Here is a 20,849-nt window from a genome sequence, read left to right as displayed (position 1 = left end):
AACTGCCAGTCATGTGTCAGCAGTTTCATTTTTGTCGCCTTATGCTTTCTGTCATGAAGTTAGAATAAAGAATCACCGAATTTCCTTTGTTGAATTTCTGTCACGACGGTAAATGGGGATCCTTAAGGAACTCGTGCCTTACAGAGCATGCTGGTTTCCGTGACAGTGTCCATTCGCCAGCATCTCTTCACATGTAAGATGTATATAGCAGGTTTAACGTTTCTGTCTCCCCAACTGGATCTATTTTTGGCACTTTGGTTTTTTGAAGATAGATTAGTACAAATCTGACAGCTCTTTGGAAGTAGTTCTTTTCTTTAGAGATAAGAGCATGTGAAGAATTAACAGGCTTTTTCCTTCAGAGAATTGTTCAGATGTCTTTGCATTAGAGCCATGGCTTCTCACAAGCTTGGATTGAGGGTCTTTCCTGACTGATCAGCTAGAAAGGAATGTAGGAGAGCAAAGGGACTTAGTGTGCAGTACTGGAGAGCCGGGCTAAGATCATGGCTTCCTCTAGTCAGCTCTGGATATTTTGTATTTATTGTAGATCAGTTAGGCACATCTTTGTTACTTTTAAACTGTCTTGTGTTCTTTAAATTCTTGCTGGCTGAAATACTACAATCACTTACATGGTGGTTTTTGTTTGTTTATTTTGGTCACGGTCTTTCAGTGTCTTAAGCATGCTTCGACAGTAGTGATGTTTTAATGAAATTAAGGACTTTATAGTGAAGTTTTTTTTCCCTTTTAACGTGAGTGAATATACAATAACAAAAATCATGCTTTCTTTCCTTCAGGCCGACTTGACAGGAATTAAGTGGAAAAGATATGTATGGCAAGGCCCAACTTCTGCCCCTATTCTGTTTCCGGTGACAGAAGAAGACCCCATTTTGAGCAGTTTTAGTCGATGCCTTAAGGCAGATGTACTTGGTGTTTGGCGGCGAGATCAAAGACCTGGAAGAAGAGAATTGTGGATATTTTGGTGGGGTAAAGATCCCAATTTTGCTGACCTTATTCACCATGACTTATCAGGTGAAAGCAATTTATCCTTTTTAAATGTGATTTGCAACATTGTACACTTTCCCTCAGATCTCATTGCTAATATAATTATGGTGTTAGTGTGTATAGGGCATGTATAGTGTGAAGCTGTAAGAACAGTTCAGTGTTTTATTTTACTGAAATTATCCATGTGTATTATAGGAGACCTATGCTTTGAATAACTTTGTTCTTCCACTACTCAGCTTTCTGCCTTAACTTCTCAGGGGCAGTTTGTATCCAGGGAAAGCATTTTCATTTACCTAAGAAAAATGGAATCTGGAAACATGGTATTTCTTAGTTATGTAATCTCTTTGAGGCCAAGTGCAGCTCACCTTTGAGTCTGTTCTTCCCTAGGCTTTTTTGTCTGACACTGTGGGTGGTTCTAGAAATGTAACTTTATTTGGCATATTTTTCAAAAGTATATTTTCATTTTTGATATTATTTATGATTATTAACCCAGGGAGGCATATGCTTCATTTTGGGGGGTGTGGGGAGGGGCAGGGGGAGTAGCTTTTAGATACTGCTTCATCAAAGATTATATTAATAGAGACAAGTGCCACCTTGTTTAAATATTATAGGACAAAGGTCATTAATCTGAAAGGTTGCACAAAAATAGTTTATTATGAGCACATCAATATTCCTTCTTATTTCTTTTTTTTGTATTTGTTTTGTTGTTTGTTTTTGTTTTTCAAGACAGGGTTTTTCTGTAACCGCCCTGTCTGCCTTGTACTCACAGAGATCCTTCTGCCTTTGTTGGGATTAAAGGAGTGGGCCATCACGCCCAGCCTTCTTATTTTCCTGACTTTTAGGGCCACCTATCCTTTAGAAAGAAACTGTAGCCCATCATGAAATTACTGGTTATGTTTACTTTACACTCAGTGTAAGTGCATCTTTCATATACTAGTTTGATACATTTGTCCCCACCTCCAACACAGGGGGTTTCTCTGTGTAGCCTTGGCTGTCCTGGACTCTTCTTTGTAGACCAGGCTGGCCTTAAAAATCCACCTGTCTCTGCCTCTGGAGGGCTGGGATTAAGGATGTGGTGACAGAACACCTTTGATAAGACTTTTGACAGTTAATTTGAAGCTTTTTTTTTTTTTAAGTCTTTAAAGTTCTGCGTGGGGAGGGAGTGTGGGTGTGGCATGTGCGCTGCGGTGTTGCATACAGGTCAGAGGGCAGCTTTTTGGGAGTTCTTTCTCCTCTCCCACCTTGCTGAGACAGGGCTTTCCTGATTGTCCCTGCTACTATGAAGCTTATTTCAGGCTGACTGGTCCTCTTGTTTCTGGTCATTTTCCTATCTCTGCTCTACATCTTAGTGTAGGGGTGCTGGATTACAGATGCTCCACATCTGGTGTTTTATGTGGGTTCTGGAAATCAAACTCAGACTGGCTAGTGCTTTTACCTCCTTAGCCTTCTCTCTGCTCCTTAGGTCATTTGAAGAAAAGCTTTCCTGTATGAAAGTTAGTACTCTGTGGTTTCTAGTTTTGAACTGTAGGCCCTGTTTTATTTTGCATGAAATATAATCCAGGTGTCATATAGCCCAGGCTGGTTTTACACTTACTGTGCAGTCAAGAGTGGCCTTGAACTCCTTTTCCCTGTGTGTCTCACTGGAATTACAGGTGTGCACCATCAGACTCCAGATAGCTCTATCTTGAACTAATACTTTCCTATGTCAACATTTGCTTAAGAATGTGTTTTTTAAATTGATTTTTGTTTTTAAATGAATCCTTTATTCAGTATTTTGAGAGTGGTGCAGTTGTTTTATGATAGAGCATTCTAGCTTTCCTGAGATGCTTACTGAAGATCCTAGTCCTTAGTTATCGTGTATGTGTTGTGTTGTTTTGAAACAGTGTTACTCATAGTCCATTAGGGCTTTGAACTCCTAATCCTCCTGCCTCTGCTGCTCAGTGCTAGGGTCATAGGTGTGTGCTACTACACCTGGCTTCATATAGTTCTAGAGAATGAAGAGTGTGTGTCTGTAGTGCGTACACATGTGTCTCTGTGTGTATTAGAGTACCTGTTAGCAAGATGATGCTCTGCACTTGTGCTAAACCCTAAGCAGACCGGCTTCCTTTTCTATCATTGACTTAGGTGAGAGTTAAACATTGAAATGATTCATGAAGTCACCTCATTAAACTGTTTGTAGGTTCTTTGTTTATTTTCTTTAAAGTGCTAAGTATTAAGTCCAGGGATGTGTGTGTGTGTGAGAGAGAGAGTTAGGCAAGTGTTCTATTGTTGACCTATACTCCTGACTCATTGTTGAAATGTTGATAGGTTGTTTAGACACTGTGGTTAAATTGAAACTTTTTTATTTTTTATTTTTGGTTTTTTGAGACAGGGTCTCTCTGGGTAGCCTTGACTGTCTTGGACTTGCTTTGTAGACCAGGCTGGCCTCGAACTCACAGCGATTCGCCTGCCTCTGCCTCCCGAGTGCTGGGATTAAAGGCTTGCGCCACCACGCCCGGCTTTAATTTGAAACTTTTAAGCAAACACAATCAGTGTTAAAACTATAATCCTGCTCAGAGTGTTTGGCTAGCATGAGTAAGGTCCTAGCTTTGAACCTCAGCACCACAAAAATTATATAAATACTGTATGTCTACTCACAGGGTTTGGTCTTCTTGATAAGATTGGCACAGCATCTGAATGCGCTTTTTTTTTTTTTTTTTTTTCTTTTTTGGTTTTTGGAGACAGGGTTTCTCTGTCTCTGACTCACAGTGATCCACCTGCCTCTGCCTCCCGAGTGCTGGGATTAAAGGCGGGCCCCACCACGCCCGGCAGAATACACTCTTTTTTTAGACACTTGAGTCTTTGCTGTGTTGTCTTGAACTCAAAGCAGTCCTCCTAGCTCAGCCTCAGTACTGGTATTACGGGTATGCACAGCCTTGAACAAACCTTTCCATGAAATACATTTTGTGGAATTAAAGATAAATTTAAGTCCATACCTTTTAGTTTTACCATAGTGAGACTAATGCTTTGAAGGTTAAAAGCCTATTAAAGTAGAATGTGAGCTGTTTTAATGTATGTTGTTAAAACACTTTATGTACTTATTTCTCTTCTGGATTTTAGGTTATCAGAAGTGTCTTCTCAGGCAAAGCTTGGTTAGAGTTTAGTGTTTTCCTTTCAACCTCTATTTTAGCATAATTAAAATGACAATACCTGAACTCTGATATACATACTAATCCTTGAATATGATGAAAGTAATTTTTGGCTGTCAACATTTCATTGCTGTCAGATTCTGCTGAATGCTATTGAACAACTTAACATTTTTATCAAAGTGGAAGTGATCCAAAGAGTAAACACACAGTGAGTAGCATGTGAACATGCCTACTGTTGCAAAGATAGCCCTGAACTCCTGGTTCACAAAGGCAGTGGTGTTTATGTAATGTTTTAGTTTCTTTTTAACCTGTCATTTACTTTAGAATGTTACTTAAATCAGACATAGCTTAAAGAATAATAAGGTCTTTTCAGATGGAGTGTATTTATCTTGCCCCTTTTTTGCTCCAGGGACACCGTCTGCCTCCCTTTTGGGGTAATTAGTGCGCCTCTGTGCTCTAGCTAACCCCCTTTTCATTTCTTCCCATCTGTGGCACTCGGTTCCCTTCTTTTAAGCTCCCTTGAGAAGAGAGCAGCTGGACAGTAGGGATGGCATCAGCTGCAGGAGGCAGTCCTGAGCTCCAAGTGGAGGTGTAGCAGTGAGGAAAGAGGAGCATGGAGGGCCCAGGTGGTTACTAGGCAGCTGGTTAATTTGGCTTCAGACTGCTCTTCAGGCAGCGAGTGTGCTTCTGTTTGACTCAGCACCTACTATTTCTTGTAACTGAAATGTTTGTGATTATGGTAACATTGCCCTCCTTATTGGGGTGGGAGTAGAGGGAAGGCATTCATTGTTGTAAAGGTTAGAATTCTCTTGTTTTTTCACTGTCATGTTCAATAACAAAACCAGAGTAGCCCCTCTATCTACTTTGCCTCATCTATGACTGTTTTTAGAATAATTTTCTTTGATGTAGTTTTAGATTTACATAAAATTGGCAAGACAGTGTTGAGAGTGCCTGTGCAGGTCTCACTTGACTCTTTATTCTTAATATCTACATCAGAATGGTGGATTTTTCCAAACTCATAAATCAATATTGTTATGATATCCCAATATTTATTTACTTCACTTGGACTTCTTTATTTTTACCCAGTTTTGCTGTTTTTAGGATCCTGTGTAGGTTGCCAAGTGTTGTTCCCTTGCCTTTTCATCTTTTCCTCTTCTAGGCATTGACAGTTTCTCAGGGACCCTCCTGCTCCGATTGGATGGTTTGACAGCTCTAGAGTCTAGAGTCTAGGCAGGTTTCATAGTGCTTGTGAGTGTCCCCTTCTCATCTGTCTCAGGTCACTCAGCACAGCTTTGGGTCACTGTCTTAAGTTTAGCTACTGCCATAGGAAGAAAATATGAGTGGTGTGAGCTGTGCTCCACACTGTGCATGTTTGCTTGTTTTGTGGCAATAGTGCTTGATAATGCTTAGCAAAGGAATTTGGGAGTTTTGGATAAGGATTTGTGCTCATTGGTATTAGGTTAACTATAACATTCCAACAAGACTTTTTTTTTTTTTTTTTAATCTGTGCTGGGTGGTGGTGGTACACACCTTTAATCTTAGTGTTTGGGAGGCAGAGGCAGGTGGATCACTGTGAGTTGAGGCCAGCCTGGTCTACAAAGTGAGTCCAGGACAGCCAAGGCTACACAGGGAAACCCTGTCTTGAAAAAAGAAAAAAACCCTTCAGTTTCAAAGCCAAACATGAGTTTTTATCCTATTTCTAGGAGAATGGACAATTGAGTCTATATTGGTTTATTTTGCTAGAAAAAGGATTAGAGAAGAACTTTCTGGTTTCAGGTTTCAGTGTTGTTTAGTAGTTGTATGGTAATTAATAACAGATGCAAAGTTGGTGGGAGCAAAAGACTAGTTCACTGCCTCCTGTCAAGTCTGCAGTGAGTGGGACTGATTGGCTCTTTTTTTTTTTCTTCCTGAGACAAGGTTTCTCTGTGTAGTCTTGGCTGTCCTGGACTCGCTTTGTAGACCAGGCTGGTCTTGAATTTACAGAGATCCACCTGCCTCTGCTTCCCGAGTGCTGTGATTAAAGGCGTGCACCACCACTCCTGCCTTGATTGGCTCTTTGATGTGTACTGTTAATTTGCTGTTTTAAAAAGCAAGATTGTTTATATTTCATTTGGTGTGTCTTTGAAGAACTTTTCTGTCTGTTTTTATTCTGTATCCTAAGGTTTGGAATTTATTGCTGTCATTGGTCTTTATTCTTAGAAGCAAAACTGTTCCTTCTCCCGAGACTTTTTAAAAAGTCATAAGGTTGATTATGATGAGACTTTGTATTCCTTGAATTAAAATATACTGTATCAAGGCTAAAAATACTTCTTTTTGTGTTTTTTGAGGTCTATGCTAGAGTTTAGCAGCATTTCCAGCCAGGTGCTTTCGTTATACTAGAATTTTATCATACTAGATACTGCTTAGGTGGTCATTATTCCAGATAGAATAGATACTGCTTAGGTGGGTCATTATTCCAGATAGAATTTTTGGTGCTTTTATCAGAGCACATTAATTATAGTGGACTTTCACCTGAAGGTGTAGCGGAGTTGATAGACACGTAAACAGCAGAGCTAAGCCATGTGGGAGGAAGTTATTTCTGTCTTGTTTTCTAAACTTTACCAACTGTGTCCCATTTCTTTGGCTAATCTTAGGAGTGATGACTGTGTAGTACCCTTTTTTTGAACAAGAAAGTTATCGTTCAGATTGTTATGTCAGATATACAATTACTATATTAAGTGGTTTTAAATAAATTTCCAAGTTTTGCCCTAAGTGAATAATGCTATAGCTTAAGGCAGTTAGTAATATTTGTTGGCGTAATGAGTTATGAATGGGAAATAATTATTAAGAGAAACACCGATCTTGACATGTTGATTTTTTAAAAAGAAGTCTGTACTATTTTCTAACATGCTACGTTTTGAGTCAGTCCTTATTCATTAGCATATGTTGCATTTTAGCTGTTTAGCAAAATTATAGGGAAAATATGCATTTTCAATGATCAGCTGATCACCATGGAGATATTTAAAGATGTCATTTTTGAGGAAAATATTGAGTACTGGTTGTATCAGCTTTTTTGCTTTTGATACTGAGTTCTTTCTAATTCATAATGTTGATGACCTTTGCCATGTCCTTTGGCACTACTATAATCTATGTTTTCAGGAAAACATATGGTAATCAGAATTTGCATTTTACAAATAATTTGTAAAATTTTTTGAGTAACAGTGGTGGCTAAGAGTTTTAATACCGATAGTAATGGAAAAGTACTAAAAACAGAATAGAAACTTTGTTTTCTCTGGGGATTAAAGATGCCAGGGGAGGAAAACATTTATTTAAATGCGTTAAGCAGACTTTTCCCATTGGCCTCTGGTTAGGTTCGAAGTGCTGCTCAAGCTTGCCTGCACACCCTACTCCTTCCTTCCCGTGTTACAGTGCTGGCGCTGAGATTCAGGGAGCTTGTGATTAGTGTAAGCTGAGACATACAGAGTACTTGTCTTAGGTGGTTGGTTCTGCCATTCGCTTTTCATATCTGTGAGTACAGTGTGTAGAAATTACTATTCGTTTCTACATCAGGATATTAGAAACTTGGTTCAGTACATTTTTATTTTTAAATGATACTCCTCCCAAAACAACCCAAATTTTTTAGACTTTTAATTGGGTATTTTATTAGGAGTTATTATTTCTTTTTTAAAATTTTTATTTATTTTGGGTTTTCCATAAAGGGTCTCTCTGTGTAGCCTTGGCTGTCCTGGACTCACTTTGTAGACCAGGCTGGCCTTGAACTCACAGAGATCCGCCTGCCTCTGCCTCCCGAGTGCTGGGATTAAAGATGTGCTCCACCACACCCAGCTGAGTTATTATTTCTTTTGCAAGAAAAATGAAATAGTTACTTGGCCACTTAACCACGTAGATGAAGGAGTATTTCAGAGATTTGTTGCTTTAGGGAGGTCCTGTGTGAATTAATGAGAATTATGAGCATTTGGGGCAAGAGACTCTTCCTGAAAGCAGTAAGTTTATGCTGAGTTTCTCTAGATAAAAGTTAAAGCAATGAGGTGCTTTGCTACTTTATACTACTTTTCTTTTTTTGTTTTTTGTTTTTTTTGTTTTTCCCAGAAAGGGTTTCTCTGTGTATCCTTGGCTGTCTTGGACTCCCTTTGTAGACCAGGCTGGGCTCAAACTCACAACGATCTGCCTGCCTCTGCCTCCTGAGTGCTGAGATAGATTTTTAAAAATAAAACCATACATTTTAGAACATGTAAAAATTGATAAGGAATTGTTACTTTTGCTATTCTGAAATTTTTGTTTTTAATCTTGCAGTCTGTTAAATAGTCTTTTTTAAAAGTCGAGATCACATTATATTTGTGTGTGTTACTGTGTATGTCTGTGGTTGTACAAATGCCGTGGCACACACATGGAGGTCAGAGGGCAACTGTGGGAGTCTCTGCTTGCCTTCTACCAAGTGGGTCCTGGGATTCAAACCCAGGTTGTTAGGTTTGGTGGCAAGCACCTTTAATTGCTGAGCTGTTTTCATTGGCTTAACAGGCTTTTAGTGAAATGGAACTTTGTGCTTAACTCTCTTGTTTTAAGCTGTGGGGAGGTAAATTATTCATAATAACGTGTAGCTTAAGAAATGTGTAGAAGTAACTGTGCCCTAAGTCTTCTTTTTAAAACTTATCAGTAGTTAGGGAATGTATTTTGATCATGGCTGCTTACGTCATGCAGTGTTAGAACCTGCATTGTGGTGCTGAGAAGGCAGGGCTTTGGAGGTTGTGGGTAATGAAGGACGCTGAGCAGCTGGAGAACAGGGAGCAGTTCCTGGCACATTTCTTTTGGAACTAGGAACACTTGTATTTCTATTACTATTGACATGTAATTTGAGATACTAAGTTTTAATGAAGCTATTTGACTTTGAAATCAGAAGTCCTTATTAAGCTAAAGGGTGGATTTTTCCCCTCCTAGTAGCTTTTACATCTGCTTGTGAGCTAGACCTTTAATGCCTGAAGTAACTATGTGCCAATTCCTTCTCTCTACAACACTATCTTTTTAATAAGATGAGACCCATAAGCATTTTAGCTTTAGGTGGAAATAGGTAAATATCTCTAACATAACTGAATGTATACATTTTCTTCCTTAAAATTGCTTTATTATAGCCGATAAGTGTTTCCATTTTCCTCTGTTTCTCTGTCAGTTGCTTTGAAAGACCTGACAATGATTTAGGAGAGAACACTTGAGAGAACAACATAAAATCAGCACTAGCCTTTATGGTGGCCGTTTCCAGTGTAGTTAACGTCCACTGTCATTATGGTTTTTAGTTAATGTTTACTTTGCACATTTGTTGTAATATATTCTGAATTATATCTTTTTTTGTTTTTGTTTTTGTTTTGTTTTTTGAGACCGTTTCTCTGTGTAGCCTTGGTTGTCCTGGACTCACTCTGTAGACCAGGCTGGCCTTGAACTCACGATCCACCTGCCTCTGCCTCCGGAATGCTGGATTAAAGGCGTGTGCTACCACGCCCAACTATATTCTGAATTATAAACTGTGTGTCACTCTCAGTTCATCTCTGTTTTTATTAGAAAGCTCAGTGAATGTTATTTTTCTAGGTTCAGCATGTATATTTGTGAAGTGAGAAGTATTTGTCCCTTTTTTTGTTTTGTTTTATTTGAAAATTGAATGGAAGCCAGACATACTGGCACAGGTCTGTAACCTCAACACTTGAGAGGCTTTAGGGGCTGAGACAGAAAGATTATCAGTTCAAGGCCAGCCTTACATGCAAGAGCAAACTACTGTCTCGAGAAAAAAAGAATAGAGGCGGTGATGCATAAGTAGAAAATGTTTATAGTTGGGTGTGGTAGCTCACACATACAATCCTAGTACTAAGTACTGGGAGACTGATACAAGAGGATTGCTGAGAGTTAAAGGCCAGCTTGGTTTATGTAGTTAGCCCCAGGACAGCTGGGCTAAATAAAAAGGACAAAGGAAAGGTTACATAAAGATACTGTATATGAGAAGATCCTTAATTACATCTGGACTAATGGTGTAAAATGAAATGGGAGCTGCTGAAGTAGGACCTTTCATGCTTTGCTACTGTTACTGTATGTGTTGTTAGAGATTCTGAAAGGTGTCCAGACTTACCAGCAGTAGATTTTTGTTGTCCCCACCCCCCACAAAGTTAACTTGGGGTGACTAATAGATTCAGTGGGCAATTTGAGGCTCTGTAGTTAGTGAAGAGCAGTACTTCTTATGACTGATATGCCATTTAAAATACGTCTTTATATTTTTCCTCTTATACTGACTGAATAGTCATGTGAGTCATTGAAATGAGATCTAGTCTGATAATTTGCACATTGCTTGTTAGACTTTAGTGGCAATGGCTTCCTTTATATTTGTCGCTTAGTTTTGAGGTTGAGTCATAGATTAGAGTGCTGATGGTCATGAAATGCTTTGAGTTTAATCATTAACTGGCTAGGCTTTTCCCCCTTCTCTGTTCAGGTTAAATGATTAGAGGAATAGGACAAAGTAACAAGTGAGCAGCAGGTTTAGAAACAGGCATCATATGGTATGTTTTAGTATTTTCTAGGTTATACAAGCAAATATCCTTTTCTTTAATACAGAAAACAAGTCATTACGTTTGTGATGCCATTGCTATATTTTATATTGTGGAAAATAATTTCTATGCAGTTTTGTAGAGCTCCTTGGGTATTTTATATCTTTTAGAATATCTTTGAAACTTGATACTTTGGTGTTTAAAGATGTATTAAAGAAGCTGGGCATGGTGGCACACACCTTTAATCTCAGCACTCGAGAAGCAGAGGCAGGCAGGATCTCCGAGTTCAAGGCCATCCTGGTCTACAAAGAGAGTCCAGGACAGCCAGGGCTACAAGGCCGCATACAGAGAAACCCTGGTGCTTCCCCTCCAAAAAAAGATGTATTAATGGTGCATGTTTGTTATCCCAGCATTTAGGAGGTAGAGACAGGATTTCTGTGAAGTACCAGGCCAGCCTGGGCTACATAATGAGTTCCAAGCTATTCAAGCTATTCATGGCTAAGTAATGAGACTCTAAAAATCAAAAAATGAATGAACAAGAAAACAACCACCACCAACACACACACAGACACACACACACACACACACACACACACAGCTGGAGAGAGTGAAAGATTGCAGCTGTGCATTCTGAAGTAAATGAGAGGGCGATGGAAGGAGATGTTGAGTTGTCACATAGTTTAGTTGTCTGTGGGAGATGTAGTCTTACTTACTTTTATTTTATTTTTTCTTTAGAAGAGGAAGACGGAGTGTGGGAGAATGGCCTTTCCTATGAGTGCCGGACTTTGCTTTTCAAAGCAGTTCACAATCTCTTGGAGCGGTGTTTGATGAACCGAAACTTTGTACGAATTGGCAAGTGGTTTGTGAAGCCCTATGAGAAAGATGAAAAACCTATAAATAAAAGGTAAGCCGTATTACTTACCTCTTTTTATTGTTGATGTTAATTTTATGAGCCGTATAATAAAGAGTTAATACGTCTTATAGATCTGTTTAGAAGCTAACGTTGGCAAGGTACTAGAATATTCTACTGTCCTTAACTACTTCCCTCTCCCTTTATACACTTAAAACTTTTTCTTGCAGTGAGAATAAGCTTTATTTTTGTTGTTGTTTTCTGAGCAGTGTCTCACTGTATGGCCCTGACTGGGCTAGAACTTGATTTATAGACTACACTGACTTTGAACTCATGATGTCTGATTATTTTTGTGTAGGGTTGATCCACATTTAATCTTTAAAGATTGGTTTTTATTTTATATGTGTGGTTGTCTGCCATGTATGTATAGCATGTGAGTGCCTGGTGCCTCACCAGGCCGGAAGAGGTGTTGGATGCTTTGGAACTAGAGATGCAGATGGTTGTGAGCTGCAGTGTTGGAGGGGGACAAACCCGTGGCCTGGTCAGGAGCAGCTAGTGTCCTCCTGAGCCGTCTTCCCCCTAAAATTCCCAATCTTAATTTGCTTTAACTAAAGTAAATTGGTAGTGTTCTGCATAAGATAGTCTCTACCTTCTGAGGCTGGAATCCTAGTTCAGCCATCACACACACTGGCATTTCTGGGGATTGTGAAATCCACCCTGGTCCCCTTTTGCTTGTGCTTCAAGTACTTTAACTGCTAACTTTAACTCCCACAGACTTGTGTTGTTACTAATATTTTCTGTTCTGGTAGTACTTATCCATCAATAATTTTTCTTGGAAAAGGTGCATGGGAAGTAGTATTTTGGAAGTTTTGAGTGTCTGTATTATCTTTTTTTTTGAGACAGGGTTTCTCTGTGTAATAATAGCTCTGGGTGTCCTGTAACTCAAAGAATTCTGCCTGCCTCTGCCTCCCAAGTGCTGGGATTAAAGGTGTGCGCCGCCATGCCTGGCCAGCCTGTATTATCTTTTTACCTGCCCTTGTAGTTGACTTATAATATGAGCTTACTGTAGAATCTATAGATTATTAGTATTATTTTCCTTTTAGACTACTGGAAGTTGAGAGTCCGTTTACCTAATTTATAATGATTTAATTTACTTTAAATAGTTTACCTAATCTTTGCTTATTTCTGTTCTGAGTACCTATATTTGAACCAGTTTGAAGTTATTTATCCTAAGGAGAAAAGAGCAAGAGGTTGGAAGATGATAGAACACTTACTGCTCTTGTAGAGGATTCAGTTCCTAACCTAGCACACAGCGAGGGACTCACAGCCATTTGTAACTCCAGTGCTAGAGGATCTGACGCCCTCTTCTGGCCTCAACAGGCAGCAGGCACAACATGTGGCTTGCATACATATATAGATAAAAGCAAAACACCATACAAAGATAAGTAAAGCTTTCTTGTTGTCTTTGTTTTTGAAGCAGGGTCTCACTCTGTAGCTCAGCTGCCCTGGACTAGGTTAGCTTTGAGCTCCAAGATATCTGTCTGCTTCTGACTCCTGAGTGCTGGCATTAAAGGTGTGCAGCATCACCATGCCTGGCTTAAAGAAGTCCTTTTCTCCCTTTTGGGGGGCAGGGGCGGAGCTCGAGACAGGGTTTCCGTGTGTAGCCCTGGCTGCCCTGGATTCACTCTGTATACCAGGCTGGTCTCAAACTCAACAGAGATTGGCCTGCCTCTGACTCCTGAGTGCTGGAATTACAGGTGTGCACCACCATACCAGGCCCAATAGGTCTTTTTCAAATTAAAAATCGATTACAAAGCTGGGTGGTGGTGGCACGCCTTTAATCTCAGCACTTGAGAGAAGCAGGTGGATCGCTGTGAGTTCAAGGCCAGCCTTGTCTACAAAGTGAGTCTAGGACAGCCACGGCTACACAGAGAAACCCTGTCTCGAAAAACCAAAAAAAAAAACCAAAACAGAACAACAACAACAACAAAAGACTTCAGGTAGGCAGAAGCAGGTGGATCGCTGTGAGTTCGAGGCCAGCCTGGTCTACAAAGTGAGTCGAGGACAGTCAAGGCTACACAGAGAAACCCTGTCTTGAAAAACCAAAACAAACAAACAAAAACAAAACCCATCCCCGCCAAAAAGGGATTACAATCAGTCTTAGAGTCCAACTCTTGACTTAGTATACATTGCGTACTTGCATTCAGATACATACTGATGCTCTTGCTTTCCAAGCCTTTCTGTGGTCATTTGCTTTATCCCTGAACCTTTTCCTACTAAATCCGTTGCAGTTGTCACCATATCTGCTCTCAGGTCCTGTTGCTGTCACCCTGCCTTTCTCTCTCTTGTCCTTAAAATCTAGATGGAGGAGGTTTCCTGACTATAGACAGGGAAAAGAATATGGTCACTTAGCCATGCAACTACTGGAAAAAAACACTGACATGATTGCTAGTAATTGAAAATACTACTTATAATTGGAGGTTTCTATGAATCACACAGATTCAACTTGCTGTTTACCCAAATAATTGAGCATTAGTGGTTTTTTGTGGGGTTACCTCATTGAGAAGGGAGCCTAAACTAAACTTTCATTACTAGAAACTTGAATGTTCCATGCTGGTTTTCAAATTATTGGAAACTTACAAAGTTTCAGATTTCAGAGCATCTTATATGTCATACTTCTGGATTGGGGATGCTTAACATGAATGAGCATTTTATAAAAGAACAGTGGAATTGCCAGTAAGGATTGTTTATGCTGTGAACTGACTTGATGAAAGAGAAAAAAGTTCCTTATACTTTTAAAAAACAAAACAAACAAAAACCCAAAGTCTTGCTATATAGTGCACCCTGGGCTGCCATCAAATTCATAATCCTTCCTTAGCCTCGCTTGTGCAGTGGTTGCGGACATGTGCCATCACTTGGCTGTCTCTCTTTTCCAATATGAATATTCTCTTGGGGCTGGAGGTAGTGTTCGGTGGGTAAGAGTCCTTACTGCACCGAGTTCAGGTCTTAGCTCCCATGTAGAAGGATGGGCATGGTCTGGGGCAGGGCTGTAACCGCAGCACTGTGCAGGGGACAGGAGCTTCCCAGCACTGCTGGAGCCAGCCTAGCGCTAGAGCCAATCAAAGATTGTTCCAAGAGAATAAGATAGAGAGTGATAGAGTAAGACACCTGACAGTCTCCTCTGATTGCCTTGAGTGCTTAGTAACACACACACACACACACACACACTGTCTGCATCTCTGTCCATGCCTGCCTATCTTGTGTCTCTTTGTCTGTCTCCCCACCCTTTGTAGTAATGGGGTCAAATCCAGCCCTCGTGCATGCCAGGCAGGTGCTCTCCACTCTGAGTTGTATCTCTAGCATTTTGTTGTAAATTGATTTTGAGACTGCCTTTCTAAGTTGTCCAGGTTGGCCTCGTGGACTGAAAGACAAGAAATGGAGTCACCTTCTACTGATGCAGGAGGAGAGGTTTAAAGGGCCCTTAAATTTATAAGAAGTGAAACAAATTAGTCTTCAGATAATTGGATACTAGAACGTCTAGAGTTTCAGCTTTCATAGTTGAGGCGTTGTTTTGTAGTACGTGGGTCTTGTGCAGATTATAAGCAAATGTGATGTTATGAGAGCCAGTGACTTTCCACACTTGGGATACCTGCAGGTCTGAGCAAGACTGTCTTGAATAAGAATATTATTGAATTTGTGTTTGGCTAAACTTTTTATTTTGTTGAATCTATTATAACCATTTTGTTGAGTGTGCACTTAGGGTTTTACATTTGACTCGGGAGGCAGAGGCAGGTGGATCTGAGTTTGAGGCCAGCCTGGTCTACAGAGTGAGTTCCTTAACAGTGAATGTTTTACATTTGGCAAGTTTTTTGTTTTGTTTTGTTTTTCTGTTTTTGTTTTGTAAAGCCTGGTCTCATTGTGTTGTTCAGAATGGACTCTGGATTCCTGGTTCAGTTGATCTTCCTACCTTGCCTTTCTACTAGTTGGTATTATAAGTAGGCCCCTTTGTACTCGCTTAACATTTTGTTAGTTATTGCATTCATTTATCCGTATGTATGTATGTATGTATGTATGTATGTATGTGTGTATATGTGTGTGTGTATGTATGTATATATGTATGTATGTGAGTGAGTATGTGAGTGTTGACCTCTCTGAATGTCAGTGAACATCTTTTGGAAATTACCTTCTGTTATGTGGCTCTTGGGAACAGAATTCATTGTCAGATTTGATGGCAAGTATCTTCACCCACTGAGCCAATCTCCTTGGCCCCTAATTTAGCAAGTTTTAAATGTTCCTAGGAATGTATACAGGTTTGAGATAGCTAATACAATATCTTACAGAGTATATTAACATAGGAGATTTTGCTAAGTAGTAGATGCGATTACATACAATAGTGTAAAAATTGTAATCCAGACTGGCCTGGAATAACTGTGTAGGCTAGACTAATCTAGAATTTGATGTGATCCTCATGCCTCAGTGTTTAGAATGTTGGGCTTACAGGCAGGATCCACCACATCTGGCTAATATTTGGTTTTTTAGTTTTTCGAGACAGGGTCTCTCTGTATTAGCCTTGGCTGTCCTGGACTCGCTTTGTAGACCAGGCTGGCCTCGAACTCACAGAGCTCCACCTGCCTCTGCCTACTTGAAAATCTTTATTCTTTTTTGTTGTTGTTTTGGTTTGGTTTGGTTTTTGGTTTTTCGAGACAGGGTTTCTCTGTGTAGCCTTGGCTGTCCTGGACTCCACTTTGTAGACCAGGCTGGCCTCGAACTCACAGCAATCCGCCTGCCTCTGCCTCCCAAGTCCTGGGATTAAAGGCGTGCGCCACCACGCCTGGCTTAGAATCTTATACCTTCAGTTATAGATATATAAGTTTTTATGAAACAAATATTTCTAATTTGGTAAGTCTTTTGATGTCTTTATTCTAAATATGATAGTTAATTTAGTCCCAATTTTAAAAGGCACCATAGAGCAATTATTTTTTAAAAACATACACATGAGCATGTATATATACACACAGCTGTAAACATGGGATGCAATAAATACTTGCTAGATATAACAAAAAGGAGATGGGCTCAAACCTGTGGTTCAGTGTCCTAAGAAAGGAGCGGATCCACGAAGATTAAGGTGTTCTTGGTTTTTGTTGTGCGGGAAAGGAGAATACCTAGAGCATTTGTGACAAATGACTGTAATTAGAATATTAAAGCTGAGCACGGTAGCACATGTCTGTAATTCTAGCACTCCAGAGACTAAAGCTGGAAGTTCAAAATCAGCTAGACTACATGGGAGGCCTCACCACAGCCTCGCTTTACTCCTTAAAAAAGAAAGAAAAGGAAAAGACCATTAGGGTGAAATATGGAAGTACAGTGTTCCACCTCCCCCTTACAGCTGTTTTAGGCCTGAACTATTTAATATGATAGCTACCAGGTGCTTGCTATTTAAATCCAATACATTGAAATTACTTGCTGGGCCTGGTGGTGTACACCTTTAATCCTAGCGCTCAGGAGGCAGAGGCAGGCAGATTGCTGTGAGTTCAAGGCCAGCCTGGTCTACACAGAGAATCCAGAACCAAAAAAATAAATAAAAATAAATAAGGAAAAGAAAAAAAGAAGAAAATTACTTCTTCAGTTTCAGAAGCTACATTTTAAGTGCTTAGTCTGTATAATAACTGCTGTTCTATATAACAGCAGTTCAGAGATGGTGCTTTCCCATCCTCATAGACAGTTGTTTTGAATGGTGTTGCCTTTATAACTAAAACAGTGCTTTTAGTGTTTTATCACGCAGTTGGGCAAGTTGATTTTTAAATCAGTAGACAAAAGAATATTCTTTAAATTGCAGTATTAAAACTGTTTACTCCTACATGTGGCTTTTACTTTATCTCCTGATCTCCAAAATTAATTAAAAATAAGCACCATGACATGTATATCTCCGCTGGAAAGGAATTAGCAGTTAAGAGGTTTAGGCCGGTCTTTGTTCTTTGAATATCTTACCACCTCTGAAAAGTTTAAGGAGGGAGATACTGCTGTGTGTTGTGTTATTTCTTACAGAGTGTCATGCTTGTGTAGCCCAGCCTGTCCTTAAACTAAAGATCCTTCTGCCTCAGCCTCCCATTGCTGTCCTGGGGCATGCATTACTGTGTCTTCTTTACTATTATGTTTATTTAATTTGTATCTTCGTGGGTAGCATAAAGAAACAAGATAGATGTGAGCCACATGCATAGTTTAAATTTTCTGTTACACTGTTTTTTGTTTTTCCTTTTGGTTTTTTGAGGCAGGTTTCTCTGTGTAGCCTTGGCTGTCCTGGACTTGCTTTGTAGACCAGGCTGGCCTCGAACCCACAGCGATCTGCCTGCCTCTGCCTTGTGAGTGTTGGGATTAAAGGCGTGCGCCACCATGCTTCTGTTGCACTGTTAACTGAGCCCAGTGATGTGTTTATGACAGGCTTTGGTGCATTTGAGTGTGTACACACACACTACATAAAATTAAAGTCCAAATCAGATGAAACTAACTTTAGTAATATTTTACTTTGTACATGTGAAATACATTTTAGAGTGTAAATCTACAAGGGAAACTACTGAGATAGTTTACGTATTTTTGTGTGAGGTCTATGAAATCTAGTGTATATTTTATCCTCAGAGCGTATTTTAATTTGGATTGGCCGTAGTCCAAATGATTATTAGGTGGTGATTGTCTAACAACTGCATTCTAGAACTCTAAACTTAACTCGTTCGTGTGGGCTGCTTGTTACCTAATATCTGGTAGTCTCAGCCTGGAACTAATTGTGTCTTAAATCGTGAGTGTGTGGTAGAGACCCAAAGGTACCCCTGTCAAGGTGTCCTCTGTCTGCCAAGCGAGGCTTAGTTACTTCAGACTGTCCATTTCCCTCTTCTGTAGTATTTCTAACTAGTGCTCTTACTCTGTCTGATCTCCATGGTGATTATAATACCTAACCCTGATGTACTTTGTTACGGTGCTTGAATCATTAGGATTCATATAGCTTTTAACATGTTCATCTTTTCCAGGACTGTTTTGAGAAAAATTAAGTCCTTTCCCCCTTTTCATTGAGTTTTTTTCCTTACTACTGTTTTCTACTATAATTCTTAATATCTGCTCAGACAAATCTTTTTTTCAAGGAATACTTTTAGATGCTAATGAGACCTTTTTTCTTCCTGAAATGAGGAAGAAGACATTGCCTAAGTAGGACTGATAAGGTATTGCTCAGAATTAGAATATATTATTGTATATGAATGCAAATCTTTTTTTTTCTTTTTTTTGTTTTTTCAAGACAAGGTTTCTTTGTGTAGCTTTGGCTGTCTTTGACTTTATAGACCAGGCTGGCCTGGAGCGCACAGAGAGCTGACTGCCTCTGACTCCCCAAGTGCTGGGAAAACAGGTGTACGACGCCACCATGCCTGGCTTACAATTGCAAATCCTTAAACCTGTTATTCCTCTAGCTCTACAAATAATGAAATGTAATTCACCGAGTGGTTCAGCGATTCTTTTCTACAAGGCTACACAGGGCAAAGAATTGGAACTGATTGCTAGAGCACGAAAAACAAGAGAGCTTGTAAGCCCTGTTAAGCAGACTGTTATCACTCATACACTTACATCCTTTTAGAAAGTAGTAGTAAATATTAAAAGCAGAATACTTACAGAGAGTAGCAAAAAGAAAGTATTAAAGATTTCAAACTATAGCGTAATAGTATTGTTTTCTAAGGATTCTTTAGTCTGTAATGTTCAGAAACGTGGCTCGCTAAATGTGGAGAAGTAATAGAAGATTCAGAGATACGTTCTTTAGGGTTTTAGCACAGACCTTTTCACTGAGATATATTAAGAATGTCTTTGCTCATTGATGGTGGCTTACGAAGTTATCTGAGTAATTGACATTGAGCTGTAGTTGCTAGAATACTTGCCTAACAGCACAAAGCCCTGATTCAGTCTGTAGCATCCCATCCATCTGGGAGGCAGAAGGACCAGAAATTTATGGTTGACTACATAGTAAGTTGGAGGCCAGCCTGTGCGGCATGAGATCCTGTACCTGTGGTCGATCAATCAAATTATTACTGGTGCTGGTGTCTTACCCTGAGCCTGTGACATGTGCTAACCTTAATGTATACAATTGAAAGCTATTAGCTGGGCATAGTGGCACATGCCTTTTCCCAGCCCCTGGGAAGCAGAAGAAGGTGGATCCCTCTGAGATTGAGGCCAGCCTGGTCGGCAGAGAGCTTCAGAACAGCTGGCGCTACAGAGTGAGGCTCTGCCTTCGAAACAAAGCAATAAGGAAACAAATAAGAAATTAGAAAAATAAAAACAAAAACAAAAAAGTAGGCAACTATTGAATTCATGGAATAAAAGTAATCTGGGAATTAAGATAACTAGGCTCAAAATATTATAAAACACATGTAACAAAGTTAATCATTTTTGCTATTTTCCAGTATTTTACTGGTATTGAGGAAATTGACAATGGGGTGCACCTGTCATTACTATCAATCTAGAACGTGTTCATCATCCCAGACTGAAATTTATCTATAAAATACTAACATCTTTTTCGCCTACTCTTGGTCCATGGCAAACAACTTTTCTATTTTCTCTGAGTGTTGTGGGAACCTCATATAAGTGAAACTGTATATATTTTTCAGTCTAACTTATTTCCCTTGGCATGTCTTCAAGTTTTATCCACATTGTAAATGCGTGTGAGAGGTTTTCTTTTCTTTTTCTTCAAGACTAAATGATGATCCATTGTATATGTAGAGTTTATTTGTGTACTCATCGACTGGCATCTGAGTCACTGCTACCCTTTGACTGTTTGTTATAAACACTGGTGTGCAAGTATTTCCTCAGGTCCTTGCTTTTCATTCTCATGGTTACATACTCAGATGTGAAACTGCTGAATTGTATGACAGTTTTAAGTTTAACTATCTGAAAAATCGCCAGTCTTTTTTTATTGTGGCTGTAGTGTTTCAGTCTCATTGCATCCTTAACAACGCTTGTTATTTACTGGTCGTTAAATAATCACTTGTGTTGGTGTAAAGGGGCATCTTACTATGTTTCTGATTTATATTTCCTTAACTACTATGGCATGAGCATAATTTTGTTTTGTTTTGCACTGCAACCCCCGCCCCTCCAAAAAAGATAGGGTTTCTCTGTGTAGCCTTGGTTGTCCTGGATTCACTTTGTAGACCAGGCTGGCCTCAAACTTACAGAGATCCGCCCCAAAACAAAACAAAATAAAAAAAGGAGGAGGAGAAGAGGAGTAGCTTTCTTGCTTTGTTTTTCTGAGATAAAATTCTCACTGTGTACTCAAACTGCCTTTTTCTTTCTCTGCTTCCTTCTGCCAAGTTTTGGGATGTCTAG

At 39.6% G+C, this 20,849-nt stretch overlaps 1 protein-coding gene and 1 long non-coding RNA gene across 5 annotated transcripts in view; both read left to right on the top strand.

The window, feature by feature from the left end:
• The window catches only part of MED13 (mediator complex subunit 13), a 94,960-nt gene that overhangs the window by 1,224 nt on the left and 72,887 nt on the right, over positions 1-20,849 (top strand). For 3 of the 4 annotated variants that reach the window (XR_014783521.1, XM_084803235.1, XM_084803237.1), the window contains exons 2-3: positions 792-1,026; positions 11,384-11,552. Coding sequence is in view for 3 of the 4 variants with exons in the window: in XM_084803235.1 (XP_084659361.1) it covers positions 792-1,026; positions 11,384-11,552 (404 nt within the window). In the remaining variant the exon portion in view is untranslated. The remainder of the gene's footprint in view (positions 1-791; positions 1,027-11,383; positions 11,553-20,849) is intronic. The other variant, XM_084803236.1, reaches the window with a different exon arrangement.
• LOC311609886 lies at positions 11,572-20,183 on the top strand. The gene is made up of 2 exons (XR_014783533.1): positions 11,572-16,028; positions 19,746-20,183. It is a non-coding gene; the product is annotated as an uncharacterized lncRNA (long non-coding RNA).

This window comes from Acomys minous (assembly GCF_964271855.1).
Source record: "Acomys minous genome assembly, chromosome: 12".
Lineage (NCBI taxonomy): Eukaryota > Metazoa > Chordata > Mammalia > Rodentia > Muridae > Acomys > Acomys minous.
The sequence above is the reverse complement of the archived record's forward strand: the minus strand, read 5'-3'. Positions and strand labels throughout refer to the sequence as shown.